This window comes from Rhinoderma darwinii, chromosome 2, assembly GCF_050947455.1.
Source record: "Rhinoderma darwinii isolate aRhiDar2 chromosome 2, aRhiDar2.hap1, whole genome shotgun sequence".
Lineage (NCBI taxonomy): Eukaryota > Metazoa > Chordata > Amphibia > Anura > Rhinodermatidae > Rhinoderma > Rhinoderma darwinii.
In genome coordinates, this window is record NC_134688.1 from 174,722,899 (window position 1) to 174,744,840 (window position 21,942).

The 21,942-nt window shown below is 42.5% G+C and overlaps 1 protein-coding gene across 5 annotated transcripts in view; it reads right to left on the bottom strand.

Moving 5' to 3' along the window:
- CARS2 (cysteinyl-tRNA synthetase 2, mitochondrial) overlaps positions 1–21,942 on the bottom strand; it is a 145,124-nt gene that overhangs the window by 94,200 nt on the left and 28,982 nt on the right. For all 5 annotated transcript variants that reach the window (XM_075852507.1, XM_075852510.1, XM_075852508.1 and 2 more), the window contains 2 exons: positions 19,118–19,168; positions 7,752–7,869 (listed from right to left, as the gene is read on the bottom strand). In XM_075852507.1, coding sequence (XP_075708622.1) covers positions 7,752–7,869; positions 19,118–19,168 — 169 coding nt within the window. The remainder of the gene's footprint in view (positions 1–7,751; positions 7,870–19,117; positions 19,169–21,942) is intronic.

A 21,942-nucleotide genomic window follows, 5' to 3' on the forward strand; every position in this document is an offset into this window, starting at 1 on the left:
TATAGTAGACATATGGGAAATGTGAACTAGTAACTACTTTGTGTGGTATTACGATCTATCTTACAAGCAGATACATTTAAATTCAGAAAAATACTAATTCTTCAAAATTTTCTCTACATTTTGCTATTTTTCACAAATAAACACTGAATGTATCTACCAAATTTTGCCACTAACACAGTCCAGTGTGCCACGAGAAAACATTCTCAGAATCGCTTGGATAGGTATAAGCATTCCAGAGTTATTACCACATAAAGTGACACGTCAGATTTGAAAAATGGGCTCTGAGCCTTAAAGAGGCTCTGTCACCAGATTTTGCAACCCCTATCTGCTATTGCAGCAGATAGGCGCTGCAATGTAGATTACAGTAACGTTTTTATTTTTAAAAAACGAGCATTTTTGGCCAAGTTATGACCATTTTTGTAGTTATGCAAATGAGGCTTGCAAAAGTCCAAGTGGGTGTGTTTAAAAGTAAAAGTCCAAGTGGGCGTGTATTATGTGCGTACATCGGGGCGTTTTTAATACTTTCACTAGCTGGGCGCTCTGAAGAGAAGTTACATCCTCTTCTCTTCACAACGCCCAGCTTCTGACAGTGCAGATCTGTGACGTCACTCACAGGTCCTGCATCGTGACGGCCACATCGGCACCAGAGGCTACAGTTGATTCTGCAGCAGCATCAGCGTTTGCAGGTAAGTCGATCTTACCTGCAAACGCTGATGCTGCTGCAGAATCAAATGTAGCCTCTGGTGCCGATGTGGCCGTCACGATGCAGGACCTGTGAGTGACGTCACAGATCTGCACCGTCAGAAGCTGGGCGTTGTGAAGAGAAGAGGATGTAACTTCTCTTCAGAGCGCCCAGCTAGTGAAAGTATTAAAAACGCCCCGATGTACGCACATAATACACGCCCACTTGGACTTTTACTTTTAAACACACCCACTTGGACTTTTGCAAGCCTCATTTGCATAACTACAAAAATGGTCATAACTTGGCCAAAAATGCTCGTTTTTTAAAAATTAAAACGTTACTGTAATCTACATTGCAGCGCCTATCTGCTGCAATAGCAGATAGGGGTTGCAAAATCTGGTGACAGAGCCTCTTTAAGGTCTAAACTAGGCTGCGTCATTAAGGGGTGTAATAGAGTCAGTAAAAATTGCAATACATAGGTATTGTGTATTGTGCTAGCGGTCTAATTTCCCATTTTTCTCCTAAAGTAATGTAAAAAAATAAATAATAAAAATACATAAATTTCCATTGCCGCATCCGTAACAGTCCGAATGATTCAAATCTAAATGTATTGAAATAAAAAAAAAAATAAAAAAAAAAAACACGAATTGGTGGTTTTTGGTCACCTTAGTTCCCCAAAAAAAAGACTGAATAAAAAGTGAACAAAGACTCGCATTTACCCCAAGATGGTAGAATTAAACATTACAGCCACCTCCCCCCCCCCGAAGGAAAACAAGCCCTTCCACTTCATCGACGAGAAAATAAAAAAGGTTCTTAGAAAATGACGACAAAAACACACATTTAGTTTTTAACAAATACAATGCATTCGGAAAGTCTTCAGACCCTTTCAATTTTTTCACATTTTATGATTTTGAGGCCTTGTGCTAAAATAAAGCTTTTTCCACCCATCATTCTGCACTCAATACCCCATAATGACAAAGTGAAAACAGAATGTTATTAATCTTTGCTAATTTATTGAAAAGGATAAACTAAAATCACGCATTGACATAAGTATTCAGACCCGTTACTCAGTACTTAGTTGAAGCACCTTTGGCAGCGATAACAGCCTCCAGTCTTCTTGGGTATGATGCCACAAGGTTTGCACATCTGGATTTGGAGATTTGCTGCCATTCTTCTCTGCAGATCCTCTCAAGCTCTGTCGGGTTGGATGGGGAACGTCAGTGGACAGCCATTTTCAGGTCTCTCCAGAGATGTTTGATTCCGTTCAAGTCAGGGCTCTGGCTGGGCCACTCAAGGACATTCACAGAGTTGTCCCTAAGCCACTCCTGTGTTGTCTTGGCTGTGTGCTTAGGGTCAATGTCTTGTTGGAGGGTGAATCTTCGGCTTCAGGTTTTCATTAAAGGACCAGTGTCACGAAAAAAAAATGTTTTAGATCAATTTGATTTTAGTGTTTTATTAAACATTTTTTTATTTTTTCACTTTTTCTTCCCTATGGGGGCTGCCATTTTTTTTTCCATCTCTGTATGTGTCGATTAACGACACATACAGACATGGAATACGGCACATACAGTCCCATAGTGAATGCGAACGGGGCCTGTTCCATCCACTATGCTGTACGCCGTCTGTATGGGAACGGCGCATGAGCCGCTCCCACACAGTCCAAGTTGAACTGTGCGACGTCCGGCGCCATTTTCCTGTGGACCGGAAGTCGCGGCCGGACAGTACGATTACTACTTCCGGTTGCGGCTTCCAGACTTGTGCACTTGGAGCGGCGGTAGCAGACGGAGCGGACGGACCAGAGGCGGCAGGAGCAGGTAAGTTATTTCTATGTATGTTCGTGTTTTAGTGTGTGTTTACTACTGTATGTTAACCTACTACACTGTGTGTTAGCTCAAAAGATGGCGACACACAGTGTAGGAGGTTTGACCGTTCAATTCCCTCGTTTCTCCCGGCACTAGCCAGGATAAAGGAGGGGGGATTCTGAGAGCTCACTAGAGCGAGTGAGTTTTCTCAAATTTTGCAGCATAAAGCAATGTGGTTGCTTTACCACATGCAATGCTGCAATTTTGGGAATTGCTCCATCTAGTGACCAGCGCTGGGAAATATTATAAATTAGAATCTAATTTATAATATTTCCTGATTCGTGAAAAAAATTAAAAAAATTAGAACAATGTTTAATCACCTATACACTAATTGTTTAACTAAAAAAATAAATAAATTTTTTTCTAGCGACACTTTCCCTTTAATGATATATCTCTGTACTTTGCTCCATTCATCTTTCCCTCAACCCTGACCAGTCTCCCTGTCCCAGCCACTGAAAAACAGCCCCACAGCATGATGCTGCCACCACCATGCTTCACTGTAGGGATGGTATTGGGCAGGTGATGAGCAGTGCCTGGTTTCCTCCAGACATGACGCTTAGAATGGAGGCCAAAAAGTAATATCATGGTTTCATCAGACCACACAATCTTGTTTCTAACAGTCAGAGTCCTTTAGGTGCTTTTTTGCAAGCTCCAGGCGGCTTTCACGTGTCTTTTACTCAGGAGAGGCTTCTTTCTGGCCACTCTGCCATAAAGCCCAGATTGGTGGAATGCTGTAGTGATGGTTGACCTTCTGGAAGTTTCTCCCATCTGCTCACAGGATCTTTGGAGCTCAGCCAGAGTGACCATTGTGTTCTTGGTCACTTCTCTTACCAAGACCCTTCTCCCCCCACTTACTTAGTTTGGTGGGGCGGCAAACTCTAGGAAGAGTGCCGGTTGTTCCAAACGTCTTCCATTTAAGAATAATGGTGCTCTTGGGAACCTTCAGTGCAGCAGAAATTTTTTTGTACACTTCTCGCGATATGTGCCTCCACACAATCCTGTCTCTGAGCTCTACAGGCAGTTCTTTCCTCCTCATGGCTTGATTTTTGCTCTGATATGCATTGTAAGGTTTGAGAACTTATATAGACAGGGGTGTGTCTTTCCAAATGATATCCAATCAAATGAATTTACCACAGGTGAACTCCAATCAAGGTGTAGAAACATTTCAAAGATGATCTAGAGAAATGGGAGGCCCCCAGAGCTAAATTTCAAGTGTCATAGCAAAGGGTCTGAATACTTATGTTCATGCGCAATTTGGGTTTTTTCATTTTTAATAAATTTGCAAAAATTTCTAAAATTCTGTTTTCACTTTGTCATTATGGGGTATTGAGTGCAGAATGATGCAGAAAAAACTTGAACTTTTTTGTTTTAGCAGAAGGCCTCAACATAATAAAATGTGAAAAAAGTGAAAGGGTCTAAAGACTTTCCGAATGCACTGTAGTTTTTGTTTTGTAAAAGTTGAAAAAAACAAACACACTATATAAATTTTGTATTGTTGTAATCGTATCGACCAGCAGAATATAGTTAAGGCCCCATGCACACGAACGTAAAAACGTCCGTAATTACAGAACGTTTTTACGGGCCCATGGACTTCTATTGGCCACGGGTACATCCCCGTATGCTTACGGGAAGGTGCCCGTGCCGTTGAAATATATAGAACATGTCCTATTTCAGGCCGTAATAGAAGTCTATGGGGCTCCTGTAATTACGGGTGACTACGTGTGTGCACCCGTATTTACGGGAGCGTTGCTAGGCGACGTCAGTAAATAGTCACTGTCCAGGGTGCTGAAAGAGTTAAATGATCGGCAGTAACTCTTTCAGCATCCTGGACAGTGACTACCGATCACAATATAGATCAACCTTTAAAAAACAAAAAACAAACAGACGTTCATACTTACCCAGAACTCCCTGCTTCTTCCTCCAGTCCGGCCTCCTGGGATGACGTTTCAGCCCATGTGACCTCTGCAGCCAATCACAGGCTGCAGCGGTCACATGGACTGCCGAGTCATCCAGGGAGGTAGGACTGGATGTCAAGAGAGGGACGCATCACCAAGACAATGGCCGGGTAAGTATGAATTTCTTTTACTTTTACCTCGGAAAGGGCTGCCCCTTCTCTCTATCCTGCACTGATAGAGAGAAGGGGCTGCCGATTACTGCAGTTCAATTTTGCAGCGAAAATGTGCCCGTAAATACTGGTGCAATACGGGTCGAATACGTATGACCAAGGACCCGTATTTACGCCAGTATTTACGGGAGGACAAAAATACGTTCGTGTGCATGAGGCCTAACAGGTCGTGTTTACTTCACGGTGAATGAAAACGAAACCCCAAAGACAAATGGAGAAAACGCTGTTTTTTTTCCTATTCCATCCCACAATTATTTTGTTTTACATTTTTCAGTACATTATATGGTGCATTTAAAAACTCCAACTAGTCCTGCAAATAACAAGCCCTCATACAGCTATGTAGACTGAAAAATAAAGTTATGGCTTTTGGAAGATGGAAACGAAAAAACAAAATGCCTGTGGTGGCAAGGGGATAAAAGAGGCATTGACTCACAGGAAAGGGACATAATATTACTTTACAAAGCATTAGTGCTGCCTTATCTGGAATATGCAGTTCAGTTCTGGGCTCCAGTTCATAGAAAGGATTTGGAAAAAATACAACGAAGTCTAACTAAATAAGGGGCATGGGGGATCTTCGTTATAAGGAAAGATTAAAAGAATTACATTTATTTAGTCTTGAAAATAGACGACTAAGGGGGCACATGATTAACTTGTATAAGTATATAAATGGATTGCAAACAAAATGGTGCAAATATTTTCCATGTAAAATACCCCTTAAAAAAAAAAGGGGGCACTCCCTCCACCTGGAGAATAAACGGTTCAATCTCCAGATGCGACAAGCCTTCTTTACCATAAGAACTTAATCTGTGGAATAGATAATTAGATCATTTATAAGGATAAAATAATATCAATGCCTATGACAATGTATAGAATTCTTGTTTGAATGTTGATCTAGTCTGATCGCCACTTGGGATTGGGAGGGAAATTTTTCCTTTTAGGGCAGATTGGTTTATGCTTTATGAATTTCTTACCTTCCTCTAGATCAATAAGGCTAAAACATAAAACAAAAGCTCAAGAATCATCAATATACCTTCCCTTCATCCAAATCCTCTCATATCTCTTGGTTGAACTTGATGGACTTATGTCTTTTTTCAACCCTACTAGCCATGTACCAAGATTTGCGCTGTTTGCAATTAAACTGTCACTAACTTTTCAAGAAATTCGCATTAATCAATAGCACAAACGGATATTTAAAAAAAAACGTAATATATGCTGCAATACAAAATGCTTTTTTTTCTCCATTTTTCAGGCTCCCCCTTTCTAATTGTTCGCTCATACTCAATTTGGACGTCCATGCCGGAAGCAGATAGCTCCAGACATGGAATAGCAGCTGATCTGCAGCTCTGCTCCTATTCAAGTGAATAGGAGCAGAGCTGCAGTTCGGCAGCACAGCCGCTTTGCAATGTACGGAGCCAACAGCTTCCGGCTCCGTACATTGCATAATGTGCCATAACATCCGGTGCCCGCAGGCCACCGGAGCAGTTGATCGGTGCGGGGTTCGGTTGTCGAACCCGCACCGATGATATTCTGGTGGTTAGGTCATCAGTTGTCCGGTAGTGGACAACCCCTTTAAGACAAGACGGACTAACTGAGAGATCAAGTTAGAGCTGCCCATAGAAGTTTAGGGAGGGGGTGGGGGAGGAGGGAGCAGAGTGATCGAGAGGCACATATGCTGCAGCTGCTTATAGTAAGGGTATGTTCCCACACTTAACAAAAAACGTCTGAAAATACGGAGCCGATTTCAGAGAAAATAGCCTCTGATTTTCAGGCGTTTTTGAAGCTGAAAATGAAATTTGGAGCTTCTTTTGAGGCGTTTTTCATAATGTTCAATGGAAAATCAGCTCCAAAAAACGCCTCAAGAAGGGACAAGAAACAGAGGCGTAAAAAGACGCCCCGTATGAACTACATGCTGTTTTTCCCATTGATTTCAATGGGCAGATGTTTGTAGGCGTTCAGCTTCCGTTTTTTCAGGTGTTTTTTCGAGGCGTAAACGCCCCGAAATACACCTGGAAACACTGCATGTGAACATACCCTAAGGATATGTTCACACGGCAGCGTTCAATACGCCTGAAATTACGGAGCTGTTTTCAGGTGAAAACAGCTCCTGAATTTCAGACGTAATTGCTCGTACTCGCGTTTTTCGCGGCGTCAATTACGGACGTAATTGGAGCTGTTTTTCAATGGAGTCCATGAAAAACGTCTCCAATTACGTCTCAAGAAGTGGTATACACTTCTTTGACACGGGCGTCTTTTTAAGTGCCGTCGTTTGACAGCGGCGCGTAAAAAAAAAGCCTGTGTGCACAGAACATCGTAATCCCATTGATTTCAAGGGGCAGATGTTTGCCGGCGGTTTGGAGTTGTATTTTCGGACGTAATTCGAGGCGTAAAATGCCCGAATTACGTCCGTAAATGGGGCGTGTGAACATACCCTAAGTGTTCTAACTCACCCTAGTGCTGTATTCACAGCTATACTGTTGTATAATCTCCTCCATGCTGCTGATGTTACTATATATGTGAGGAGAGCAGAATTTTCCTCTTCTCTGTGTTCAATATATAGAAGACATGATAGCCATTAGGAGTTATTCCTCATGTACACACATACCACAGCGGATTATGAAAATTCTCCTAAACAGTTAGGTATGCTTTAAGCACATGTGTAAAATAAGTGTCCAAAACTGTGGTCCCCAGATACACAATTGGAAAAATGACCTATCAACAGAAGTGAAGGAATGAAAATGTAAATAGATGTAAAAATGACAGGCATGTATGACATGCCATTTTTCCCAACTTATGTTGAGAAGTTATCTAATGATGGATACACCCATGTAATACAGGAGCAAAGGAATTACTTGTTTTTTATTATTTGAATTTACACCATATGGTTATATTGCTGTTATTTGTGCTGTACTTGCTCTACTGTTCATCAATAATAATAAAAAAACTACTTTTTTCTTTTACAGAGAGAACTGTCTGACGATTTCATTCCATAATTAGAATCTTTAAGCCATGAAAGAAATTGCACATTACCATAAACAGAAAATGTAAATGTATTCTATAGTAGAAACAGAAATTTCATGTTTACCTCATTAGCCCTCTTGATTATCTTGTCATCAATATCGGTTATGACCATCACCATGACTACGTCAATTCCAAAATATTTAGACATAATTCTACGTAATATGTCAAATCGAACATAAGAACTGGAAGAGGATGAAATACAAAATTACACTTTATTTCAAGGCACTATTTTTTGAAAAACAAAAGGAGAAAATCATACAAACACAACTTGAGCAATCTTGCATTTTCCTAACATACTAAGGGGTCAATGCACACGATGTGTATTACATCCGCTTTTGTCGTGCGCATTTGCGTGCGGCAAAACCGCAGCGTAATACAGTACAAATATAGTCAATGAAATTCAAGGAATTGTATATGCCTAGTGCTGAGGAAAATCGCACCAAAATCTGCAGCATGAAAATGTGCCGAAAAACGCATCAAATCGCAAAAACCGCACCATTAGGTGCGGTTTTTACCTGTGAATTTCCTGCGTATGCTGCAGTTACGGTACATATTTTCTGCAGCAAAATACGCAACGTGTGCATGTAGCCTTAATAAGAAAACAGTGCTCCATTTCTTTACCCTAGAGCACCAAGTCCCTATCACACACTGCCTCCTTTGGGGTGTTCAGTCCATATACCCTTTTTATCGTGGTTTATTGTATAACACTACTAAATTACAGCGACACCGATCAATAGAAATAACCTTTATTTTCAAAGTGAAAACAAATCTTTAAAAATTATAATAATTGTAGGTCACTTTGTAAACACAAAATAATTGAATGCATTAGTATTCACTTCTTTAAGTCAGTATTAAGCAGAGGCACCTTTAGCCGCACTTACATGTCTCTATCTGTGTGGATAGCTCCCTACTAGCTGTGAGCTAATCGATTTGCCTGTTTTGCCATTCTATATTACACATTATGATTTGCCTATTATCATAAACGTGATAGATACGAATCTCAAACCTTGCAAATTAATTTGCCAATGCACTCTCATTGGATCAGGTGTAAATTCACTTACCTCTACTCTTCATCAGTATTATGATGAACCTATAACCTTTCCCCACTCATCCTTCTAAAACTATTTAAAGTTCTGTCAAGTCTATTCAAATCCTGACAAAACACCTCCATTGGTTTGAGGACTGGACTCGACTTGGCCACTCCAGTACAAACCTGTTGTTTTTTACGTTTTGCCGGTTTGGCGAGATCTATTTCTGAAGAATACATCTTCTCCTTAGTTGCACTTCTCTTGCAGGCTGCATCTGGTTTTCCTCCAGAATTTCCCAATATTTTTCTGCATTAAGGCAGATCTATCATCAAAACAATCATTTTCTTTGTGCCTTTTAGTATAATAGCCAGCTGGCCCTGCCACTATAATATGCTGGTCTTAAATAAAGTAGCACATTCTGATGACAGATCCGCACTTATTTACGTTCATCAACCTTCCAAGGCCGGATGTATCTATATGGTGGAGATTGTGTGTTTTTCATATGTTGTATATATCAAGCTTATACTTTTGATATCCAAGCTCAACTTTGCTCTAATCAGACTACAAAATCTTTTCCACCATACTTAAGAACCAACTTCCCATATGTCTTTTGGCATACTATAGCCAAGGTCTCATGACAGTTGTTTTTAATATTGGCTTTCACTTAGACAATCTTTCTTAAAACTGTGACTAGTGAAACACCAGGACAGCAGTTGTTCTATGCACAGGCTCATCCATGTAAGCCAAGGAAGGAAGCTTGCAACTGCTTTATATTTGTTCATAGGTCCCTTTGCTGGCATCACTCTAGTTCCCTTCCTGCACTGTCCTTCCTGCGTTTTTGAGGATGGTTAGCTCTAGGCAGATTTACTCCTGCGTTATACGGTTTTCATTTTATGGCTTGAAATTTGAAAACTACTCGGACTGGTACGTTTTAATAATTTTATCACAGGGCTGTAAGGTGTATATACACTACATTCACTAGAAATAATGAATACAATCCCCATACAGTATACAAAATTTCGGCATCGCATTTCCCAATGTTAAATGCGATGGGCAGGCCGCATAAACAATTAAATCAGCTGATGAATGCGCATGTGCCCAATCATTTACCCATGTAAATGGGACTTTAGCCCTGCCTGAAACTGATTGAAGTTCTGTGGGCTGTTTTGCTTATTTAGGTGTGTCGGTAACAGGGTTGAAGGTATACACTCAGTGCTCCTTATTAAAGGGGTTATCCAGGGACCAATAATTGGATTGCAATAATATATTTATGTGAAACTAAGTAACTTACTAATATACTTTAATTAAAAATTCTGTACTTAATGGTGCAGTTCAAACCTCATTAATTATTCAGTAAGTGCTGTAGCTTTTCTAATAGTGATGACACTCCGACACGGACCCACATGAATGAGCTCTTGCTTCATGTGCTGTTCGTGAACATGACCGCAAGGGGCTGTCACATTGCCTATTGCTTGAGTCCCGAACAGAGCATCAACTAGCGCTTTGATCGGGATTCCAGCACTGCTCCCAACGTCCATATTTGGTCAATTAAGGGGTTTCCTATAGCTGGAGTCCCCGAGCAAAGCATCAGCTGATGCTCTGCCTGGGGACTCCACAACTTCTGCCGACATCACAGTCACTGTCCATATATGGAAGTTGTGGACTCCCCAGGCAGAGCATCAGCTGATGCTTTGCTCGGGGACTAGTGCTGCCGACGTCATTGTCCATATATCGACAGTGACGTCGGCAGAAGTTGTGGAGTCCCCAGGCAGAGCATCAGCTGATGCTTTCCTGGGGGACTCCAGTACTAATCTGCCGACGTCATCGTCTATATATGGACAGTGACGTCGGCAGAAGTTGTGAGTACCCAGACAGAGCATCAGCTGATGCTTTGCTGGGGGACTCGAGTACTACTCTGCCGACGTCATTGTCCATATATGGACAGTGACGTCGGCAGAAGTTGTGGAGTCCCCAGGCAAAGCATCAAGACTCAAGCAATAGGGACTCAGAACTCAAGCAATAGGTCATGTTCACGAACAGTACATGAAGCAAGAGCTCAGTCACGTGGGGCCTTGTCAGAGCATCATCACTATTAGAAAAGCTCCAGCACTTACTGAATAACTCATGAGGTTTGAACTGCACCATTTAGTACAGAATTTTTAATTAAAGTATATTAGTAAGTTACAAGGTTTCACATAAATATATTATTGCAATGCATTTTTTGGTCCCCGGATAACCCCTTTAAGAACAGACAGCACTTTTGGCTTTTCTACAAAGCCATGTATTGGCCATGTCCCTTTCAGCTCATTCCCTGCATAGCGACGCTTCCGACAACCAGTTGTGCAGGAAACTGCAACAACAGCCTCATTTAGGTGAGTAGGGCTGTGTTGTAGTTCCCTGCACAGCAGGTGGCCAGGAGTGTTGCTGTACAGGGAAATACTGTAAAGTAGTAGCAGCACTTAAAGAGGCTCTGTCACCAGATTATAAGTGCCCTATCTCCTACATAATCTGATTGGCTCTGTAATGTAGATAACAACAGTGGTTTTTATTTTAAAAAAACTATAATTTTTTACAAAGTTATGAACAATTTTAGATTTATGCAAATTAGTTTCTTAATAGACAACTGGGCGTGTTTTTACTTTTTACCAACTGGGCGTTGTAAAGAGAAGTGTATGACGCTGACCAAACAGCATCATACACTTCTCATTGTTCTAGCCCAGCTTCTTTAACTGCACAGTCACGCTGGGCTGGAACAATGAGAAGTGTTTGACGCGGATTGGTCAGCGTTATACACTTATCTTTACGACGCCCAGTTGGTAAAAAGTAAAAATACGCCCAGTTGTCTATTAAGAAACGAATTAGCATAAATCTAAAATTGTTAATAACTTTGTTATTTTTTCAAAATAAAAACCACTATTGTTATCTACATTACAGCGCCGATCAGATTATGCAGGAGATAGGGCACTTATAATCTGGTGACAGAGCCTCTTTAATTTACCTGATTAAGGGCAATATAGTATGAGGACAGGACCGGTCTGCTATTAGCCCAATCGGCAAAATATAACATTGTGCATTTTGCCCAATAGCAGCTATCAGAAAATAAACCGAATCCCCGCCGCCTTAAAGATTGATGGCTGGCGTGTATACATGCAGGATACAGAATCCCGTCAGTCACTGGTGCTGTGCAGGGGGTAGTGCTCCCATAATGAATACAGCTGGCTCATAACTATGAGTCTGCTGTATTTTGTGATAGCTGCTATTAGCTAAGCGGCATAATATTTTTTTGTGCTAGTAAGGCTAATAGTGCAGTGGATCTTTCTTCATACTATGCTGTCCTTAACAGATCTACTTTAAATAAATGTGCAATATTTAATATAAACCTTGAATTTTCCTTTTATTAGGAAAGCAATCAAGATTATGTATACTGGCATTTTCTACAAAAATTTCATAAACATTGTATATTTATTTACCGGAAATGCAGCAAAAAAGGGAATGACTGTACATGGCATCAGCTTTGAAGAAATGGATGACTTGGACTGGTTGAATATTACGCAAAGGGCATTAATACCACAGTAAATCAGATTACTTTATTCTTACCATTTTGACTGTGCCATATCCAATTAGGATACTGAGCTTTAACTGTACATGATAGAGTAGGAAGATAATGCTGTACAATGCCTTTTCTAATATATTCATTTAGGAACTAGGCCTGTTTTTTTCCTTTGGATATTTAGATTTATTCTTAATAAGATGTAACCTTGAAAAAAGTATACTTGAAAAGAAAAATTACAGCATACTCATTCTGTAATTTTTCAAGCTGTTCTTGCAATTACATTCCCTATGATGTGCTATGGCCAAGTTAGTAATCTAGAATTAGCACTTATATTTGTGTCTGTCAGGGGCAGATACAGCAGCTGAGGGCCTTTGTGCAAGCACGGTATATGGGCCTCTTGTTCTCCAATATCTCGTCATAGATCAAGTGTGTGTGGGTGTGTGTGTGTGTGTGTGAGTGAGTGAGTGAGTGAGTGAGTGAGTGAGTGAGTGAGTGAGTATGAGAGAGAGAAAGAAAGAGCAGGAGAAAGAGCGGGAGAAAGAGATGCTGGATTTCCTCTTGTCTCTGTGTGCTGTGTATGAGGGAGATCATAGCAGTTAGTCTCCTCCCCATCTGGAGCTCAGGAAAAACTGACAATTAGAAATAGAACCTGAAGAGGGGAAAACTGCTCATAAATGCAGAATATAAGTCATATAATAGTCAGGTTAGTAATAGAGCCTGCAGAGGGGAAACTACTGATAATTGCAGGAATTGTCATAAAGGAGAGAGGTGGCTGGAACAGTGATAGAGTTGGAGGGAGGTGCTGACAGCACTTAGAATAAAAAGTGAGGAACCGTGATGGCGCTGGTACGGGGAGAGATCAGGAGGGGACACATAAGGGGCTGTTTGAGTGCCCAGTAGGGGAGGGAGCGGGAGAACTACATGGAGTACAGGGGGAACGGTTATTGGAGACCTGATAAATTTACAGCGGCTGGTCTTGCTGCAGAAGGCCAGTAGAATGCTGGAGGCTGCAGCTACTGAGTTGAATGCCAGGGGGTGATTGAAGCCTGTGCGGAACTGAGGCAAAGACTCCTTTGCTGTGGAGTGCAGTGGAAGGCCGAAGTTACGGGCAGATGATAAGCTATCAGACTATATATACATAGTCTAGTAAGGAGAGAGGCAGGCCTGGTGAGTACAAGCGGGCTATTGATCAAGCGGTGCCGGTGGCAAAGTTGTTGTCTTGCTGTCGTAGTAGCTTTAGGAAGTCTGCTGGGAGCTGTGGGAATAGTCAGGCCGAGAGTGGAAACCAGGAAGGAATGAGCGGCACTGCACTTAAACCGAAGCCTATAGTGGGTCTAGTAAGGGAGTATAGGAGTTCCTTGAACAGTGGGTCTGTTAGCCCTGAAGGCCTGTAACATGGCCTGGTGATTGTAGTCCTGGGAATGTTCAACTATTTTAGAGTCATTGTAGGTAGCTGTAGGTGACCCTTGAGTACAGGGCCCTAGAGGAAAGATTGCCTAGATCCTGGAGTGACTTGAAGTGTTTGGAAGGTGACCAGGGTGAAGTCTGGACACTGACCAGTAGAAGTGCCCAGGGCCGCCATCAGGGCAGTACTAGTCGTACTGCCGTCAGGGTCCCGGCCACATGGCAAAAAAATAAAAAAATAAAAGAGGCCCACTGGACTGGCGGCACCCCCCTCGTGGGCCCCCGCAGACCTGCTGTAACTTCTCCCTCTCCTGCCAGGCTGTCAGGAGAGGGAGAACAGTAATAGTAATAATAAAACGAGAAAGGAACGGACCCTGCAATGCAATGGGCTGTTCTGTGAAGTAACTTACGCTGGGGCCCTGAGAGGAAAATGCTGCATGAAAAACAGAAGTTCCGTGTGGAGGGAGCCGCCCACCAGACAGCTCCTCCTAACCAGGGGAGGGAGGACGGAGGACGGAGGAAGAAGAGCTGGAGAGGAGCAGTGACAAACTGCTCTCCCCTCCTGCCTGCAACTTCTACCAGGCAACTGATGAAGATTTTGTACAGGGCAGGTAAGAAACTGAAACGTTATGTGTGGGGGAGGGGGGATTCTTTACAAATCGTTTTTGTAGGGGTGGGGGGGACTTAGCTGTAAATGCTATATGTGGGGGAGTGGATTTGTGCAAACCGTTTTTTGTGAGGGAGAGGGGGGACTTAGCTGTAAATGCCATATGTGGGGGAGGGGATTTGTGTCAAATGTTTTTGTGGGGGAGGGTGGGACTTGGCTGTGAATGCTATGTGTGGGGGAAGAGATTCATTATTAATTTTTTTTGGGGAGGGGGAACTTCATCAAACTGTGGTGCAGTTTTTCACCCGGAATGTCCACTGTGTAAACTGCAGCATTTAGCCGGTCTGACAGCAGGCCGACCTCCTGGGATGACATTTCATCTCAGGAGACCGCTGCAGCCTGTGATTGGCTGCAGCGGCTGTCACATGAGTTGAAGCGTCATCCAAGGAGGTCTGCTTGAAAAGAAACACAGACTCCTGGGTAAGTATAGGATAATTTTTTTTTGAGTTGCGGTTTTTACAGAAGATGCTGGGAACCCGCCTCAAAAAGCGCAACAAATGCTATGTGTTGCAGGTTTTACCTCCACATTGAATTCAATGAGGAATACCGGCAACATATAAGCAGCCATTACGCAAATACAATTCACATGCTGCGGTATAAAACTCTGCACCGCAGGTCAATTTCTGAGCGGTTTTTCCACTCAGTAGTTATTCAACATGTGAATGAGATTTGTTTTATCTCATCTATTTTGCTGGTACTGTATTGCCTGCGGATTTTTTGCATCACATTCCGTTGCGGAAAATCCCCAGTATTTACGCAACGTGTGAACTGACCCTAAATATTATGTGTGGGTGAGGAGATTCTGTTTAAAGGCTATGTACACACTTTAAAAATTTTATGTTTTTTTTAAATAAAAATGTCTCTGTGTGTTTGGTGCAACTTTGTAATTACATGTTTTCAAAATCTATTTTTACTTTTTTAGATACAGCTGCTTTGTATCCTGTATACAGAGCAGCTGTATCCTGCATTGAGACCGGAATCCGACAGGTTCAGTGACCGTGGTCAGATCAAGAGGTTATCGATAACATCTTTGTACATGACTTAGATGTGATCGGCAAGGCCGGGTTTCCACGTAGCGTAAGCGCTGTGGAATTTCTGTAACGGAATTCTAAGCAGAGCAGCATTTACAGTAGCAGAACAGTGGATGAGATTTTGTAAATCTCACGCTCACTTTGGGGAAAAAAAACGCAGCGTAAATGTTAATGACTTGACCTGCGGTGCAGAATTTTATTCCACAGCATGTCAATTTATGCCGCGTTTTTGTTTATTTTCTGTTGCGATTTTCCCTATTGAATTCAATGGAGATGGAAAACCCGCAACAGAAAGCCAAGTGTTGCGATGTTTGTGGCGTAATCCCAGCATTTACGCCGCAAAAACCACAGCTCTGAAAAAAAACCAAAAGACATACTTACCCAGAACTCTCTCCTTCTTCCTGCAGTCCGGCCTCCTGGGATGACGTTGGATCCCATGTGACCACTGCAGCCAATTGCAAGCTGCAGCGTCATCCAGGGAGGCCTGAGCGGATGTCAGAGGAGGGGTTAAGTATGAACGCTCTTTTACGCAGCAGAATTTCCGCCTGAAAAACCGTACTAGTGTGGTGCGATTTTTCTGACAGAATTATAAGTTCCAGGTCGGACACGCTGCATGATTTTTACGCAGCGTATCCGTCCCGTGGGAACCCGGCCTAACAGCTCGATCCTGCGTGTCAGAGACACTGAACCCGTCAGTCCCGCTGATCTGACTGACACAGTACTCAGCGCACGATACAGCTGCTCTGTATACAGTACACAAAGCAGCTGTATCTTAAAAAGTAAAAATAATTTTTAATAAAATGTAATTGAAAAGTTGCACCAAACACACTACTGTCCCGACCTGAAAATGTGATTACAGTACGGGACTATTTTCCCGCAGCGAGGCAGGGACTCCTGGCATAGTACATAACTATGATGCTAGGAGCCCGGCTATCACTGACCGAACACGCTCTTGTGTGGGAAGCCTTACATATATGGACATGAGGAAAAGCCCCAGAGTCCCTGGGCAGAGTGCTAGTTAACTACGCCATTGTTTCCTTAAAAAAAACCTGAAACTTTACGGAACGGAAACAAACGGAAACCAACTGCAACGGAAGTATTACCATTGAAATCAATGGTAGTGCAAACGGAAGCTATAGTTTCCGTTCGGTTTTCTGTTCATCTGTTCCTCTGATGGAATGGATGAACAGAAACCCCAAACGGAACCAGACAGTGATGTGAACAGGCCATTAGCATTACAACAACAAAGGGAGTCATATACAAACAATAAATATGTCCACTCGTGGTACTTTTAGCCGTACCTTCAACCTAATGATAGTAAGATAACACAAGTGTAAGGTGATAAGGTATGTATAGAGAGAAACGGTGCTTCTGGTGGTTTTGCTGTAATGAATGGATTCATTGATTCCCACAGCATTTTCTTTTGCAAAACCGTATAACAGTCCCAATCTCTCTCCCTTAATTAGGTGGCATACCAATTAGTGGTACTGCCCTGTAATGAGAGAGCCCCGAGTATTGCCAATGTCCCTACTTGTAAACCCCATTTCTGAAATAAGTAGTAGAGGATGAAAATCTCCTAGGAGTTTCGCTAATAAGTTATAGTTTATCAGGGAGATAAGTGCTCATCTCTCTATAGGGTAATTGGTAGTGACCGCATCTGGTAGTCCGCTGATCACAGGTGGAGAATAGTGGAGAGGGGGCCGAGAATGCACGAAGCTCTCTCCATTCTATTTTATGGGAGTGACGGAAAGAGCCCAGTAAGCGCTGCTCGGCTGTTTCCGTAACTCCCATAGAACAAAATCGAGAGAGCTGTGCGCATGCCCGACCCCCTCTACCACTAGTCCCCGTCTTGAATGTGCGGCCAACTGCCACCTCACCAAGCGAAACGGTGGTCGGAAAACTCTGTTCTCAACATAGGTGTGAATCCTAGAGCTGGTACCCGCATCTATCAGACATTTATGGCAAAACGTCTAAATTAAGAGTTACCCTTTAAAGCGAATGTGTCGTAAGAAATGTTTATTTTTTTTTGTTTTTTTAGTTAAACAATTAATATTTAAGTGATTACACATTGTTTTAATTTTTCCACAAGTCAGGAAATATTATAAATTAGATTCTAATTTATAACATTTCCATGTGCTGGCCACTAGAGGGAGCAGTTCCCAAAAATTGCAGCATGGTCAATGTGGTAAAGCAACCTCATTGCTTTATGCTGCAAATTTGGGGTAGACACACTGTCTCTAGTGTCCTCACACAATTCTCCTTCCCTTATTCTGGCTAGTGCCAGGAGAAGGAGGGGTTTGAATCTTCAAACCTCCTACACTGTGTGCCGCCATTTTCTGAGCGACTGCACAGTGTAGGAGGATTAGATACAGTGCTCAGCAGACAGTATAACACGAACATAATACACACATCACATACACGAACATAATACACACATCACATACACGAACATAACTTACCTGCTCCTGCCGCCTCCGCTCCTATTCCTTGCGCCTTTGCTTCCTTGAACATATGGCCGCAAGCGGCTTCCGGTCCACATGAACATGGCGCCGGATTTTGCTCTGCGAACGAGCTTCGTTTTGGTCTGTGTGGGAGCGGCACATGCGCCGTTCCCACACAGACGGCGTATGCTGCAGAGAATGGAACGGCTCCCGTTTGCATTCTCTGTGGGGTTGTATGTGCCGTATTCCATCTCTGTATGTGTCGTTAATCAACACATACAGAGATGAAAAGAAAATGGCAGCCCCCATAGAGAAGTAAAAGTAAGTACAAAGTAGAACACGAGAACACAAATAAATATGATAAAAAAAAGATTGGGAGGAGGGTAAAGATAGGACAGCAAAACCCCCAGAAGCAAATTTCTATACATTCCTTATCACCCTGCACCGGTTTAACCCTACTATCATTAAAGGGGTTGTCCAGTTTCAGCAAGTTAATGCTAGTTTTTGTATAATTAAAAGCTATACAATTTTTCAATATACTTCCTGTATTAATTCTTCACAAGTTTCAAGATCTCAGCTTGTTGTTATTCAGTAGGAACATTCATTGTTTACTTCCAGTAAATAAGATTCTGTCCATGGTCATGTGATGGACACACAGGTGCTGGGATCATTAGAAGACACAGCTCTAATACACATACAGTAACAAGACGTGCACCTGTGTGTCCATCACATGACCATGGACAGAATTTTATCCTGGAAGTAAAAACAGTTCCCGTTTTTCCCTGCACAGTGTTGTTCCCGGTCACCCACTGTGTAGACAACTGCAACACAGCTCCATTCAAGTGAATGAGACAATGCTGCAGTTCCCTGCACAGCCAGTGGCCAGGAACTTCGCAGCGCAGGGAATAACTGAGAAGGGGCCACATCGCTAAATAAGCCCCTTCATTCTCAGGATTGATGGGTGTTTCGGCAGTAAGACTCCAACCGATTGCAAAATTACGGCATATCCTAGCGATATAACATCACTTTGTATGAAAGCAATAATCCCTTAATTAATGGAGTGCCTCTATGAAAACATTAATTATATAATCTTATGTGCCATAGGAGAACAGATTTCCCAAAAAAAAAAAAAGGAACGTGGAGTGAAACAATGGTAAACTCTAAAAAATAACAGTTTTAATTACTAAAACACTAACGATCAATTTGGTTTCGTATAAGCAGTTACAGTTTGCAGCAAATCTTTGGATAAGTAATTTGGAAGATTTATTCATTTAGCTGCCCATACAGTTAAAACATGGTAACTTACCAGGCATGTCCAAGATGTGCGTGATCATAAACCGTCGGCCCACAGCTATACCTAAAAAGAACATAAGAAATAATGTCAACTTCGTGTACAGAAGACCTTTTTCTTTAGGATGCCAAACATAGAATAGTATCATATAAGAAAATCAATGTATTTTATATTTTTAGATTAGTGCGAAGGCTAAGTTCACATTACTGTTGCTATACAGTGACCTCTCTTCCATCAGAGGAAGAGAGGATCGTTACATTAAACGGGAAGCAACGGTTCCGTTAGAATTACCGTTGATTTCAATGGTAAGTATTTTGTATCAGTTGCTTTCCGTTTGTCTCTGTTCGCTAGGCTTCCGTTTTTTTTAATGGAAACAAAAGTTCTACAGACTGTACTTTTGTTTCCGTTCAAAAAACCGGAAACCTAGTGAACGGAGACAAAAGGAAAGCAACTGAAACAAAAGAATTACCATTGAAATAAATGGTAATTGTAAAGGAAACGTTGCTTTCCATTTAATGTATTGATCCTCCCTTCCTCTGACGGAAGAGAGGTAAACGTGTAGTAACGGTAGTGTGACAGAAGCCTAACCCACAAATATATAAAGAGGGGACCAAGCATCAGGGCACTAAATACAGGTATAAAATTATATTTAGGCCTTAGTCAGACGAGCGTATTATACATCCGTGTGCTGGCCGTCAAAAAAACGGACAGCACACGAACACATTCAATTCAATGGGGCTATTCACACGTCTGTGGTTTTTCTCGCTGCGTGTGTCCACGCGGATGACTTCTGTGTGCTGTCCGTGTTTTTCACGCACAAGTTGCTAAAGAAATCCACACGGAACTGAAATGCGGTCCATTTTTTTCAGATGCAAAATGGACACGCTTGTCTGAATGGAACATAAGCCTTAGACCTCATTCACATGACAGGGTTTCCCGGCCGGGTGCCGGCCGTTCATAAATCGGACAGCACAAGGCTGCATTAGGAATAATAGACCCCTTAATGGGGCTATTCACACGACCGATTTTTTGACGGCCGGGAAAACCGGCCGTCAAAAAGTAGTACATGCTCTATTTTCGGCCGGGTACCCAGCCGCCCGTCTCCCATAGAAGTCTATGGGGCCGGGTAATACACGGCCATCACCGGAATGTGTCCCGAGTGATGGCCGGGTTTTCTGGCGCTTGCACTCTATCTCCTCCTCCTCACAGCGCAGAGTGCATGTGAGGAGGAGGAGTTGATGCCATTCGGACGAATGGCTGTACACTGTGTGGCAGGGCCGGGGTGTACAGCAGGTGGAGGGAGCGCTGCGCTGGCTCCCTTCCCCTGCTTGTTTTAAAAGCGCCCTGGCCCGGCGACACCTTCCATGGCGCCGCTAGCAGCTGCTGCGGCTGCTACTACTGTAGCGACGCCACTATAGCAGAGCGGGGAGGTATCTCCCCGCTCTGCTATGTGCTAGCCGCACTTTAGCTCCTTGAAGGAGCGGAATCCCCGTGTTTTCGGGGATTCCGCTCCTGGACAGAGCGCTTGATGTCTCTGTCCATATCTGGGCAGTGACATCAGGCGAAACTCCTGAAGCGGAATCCCCGAACACATGGGGATTCCCCTTCAGGAGTTGCCACTGATGTCACTGTCCAGATCTGCCCGGCCCGGAACGGATGCAAAACTTTATGCAAACCGGCCGGGCAAAATGGCCGATTTTACCGGCCGACACTCGGGCTCGGGCGGGACCCGGTCGTGTGAATCCCGCCTTAGCCCTGATTCAGTTATTTTATGTGACAGGTCAATATTTCAAACCTTCACCTTCTTAGTAAGAAATAAGTGCATCTTAAATTGCATTAACATTATCGCACTTTTGTATCCCAAATGCAAAGGGGGTTTTCAAGTTTTATGTACATGAAGCTTAAAGAGGCTCTGTCACCACATTATAAGTGTCCTAGCTCCTACATAAGGAGATCGGCGCTGTAATGTAGATGACAGTAATGCTTTTTATTTAATAAAACGATCTGTTTTCACAACGTTAGGAGCGATTTTGGTTTATGCTAATGAGCTTTCTTAATGCCCAAGTGGGCGTACTTTTACTTTCGACCAAGTGAGCGTTGTACAGAGGAGTGCATGACGCTGACCAATCAGCATCATGCACTCCTCTCCATTCATTTACACTGCACTAGCGATATAGATATATCACTATGTGCAGCCACATACACAAGCCCTAACATTACTACAGTGTCCTGATAATGAATACACATGAAATCCAGCCTGGACGTCATGTGTACTCAGAATCCTGACACTTCTGAATCTTTTTTGTGAGATTCCGGCAAGTGAAACTAAATTTCACGAGATTACGGAGGTAAACGAGATTTGGTTTCACTTGCCGGAATCTCACAAAAAAGATTCCGAAGTGTCAGGATTCTGAGTACACATGACGCCCAGGCTGGATGGTCATGTGTATTCATTATCAGGACACTAGTAATGTTAGGGTTTGTGTATGTGGCTGCACATAGTGATAGAACTATATCGCTAGTGCAGTGTAATTGAATGGAGAGGAGTGCATGATGCTGATTGGTCAGCGTCATGCACTCCTCTGTACAACGCCCACTTGGTCGAAAGTAAAAATACGCCCACTTGGGCATTATGAAAGCTCATTAGCATAAACTAAAATCGCTCCTAACATTGTGAAAAAAGATAGTTTTTTTTAAATAAAAAGCATTACTGTCACCTACATTACAGCGCCGATCTTCATATATAGGAGATAGAGCACTTATAATGTGGTGACAGAGTCTCTTTAAATCACTGTAAAATGAAGTTTTGCATTCTTCTAATACAATTTCAATTCACCATT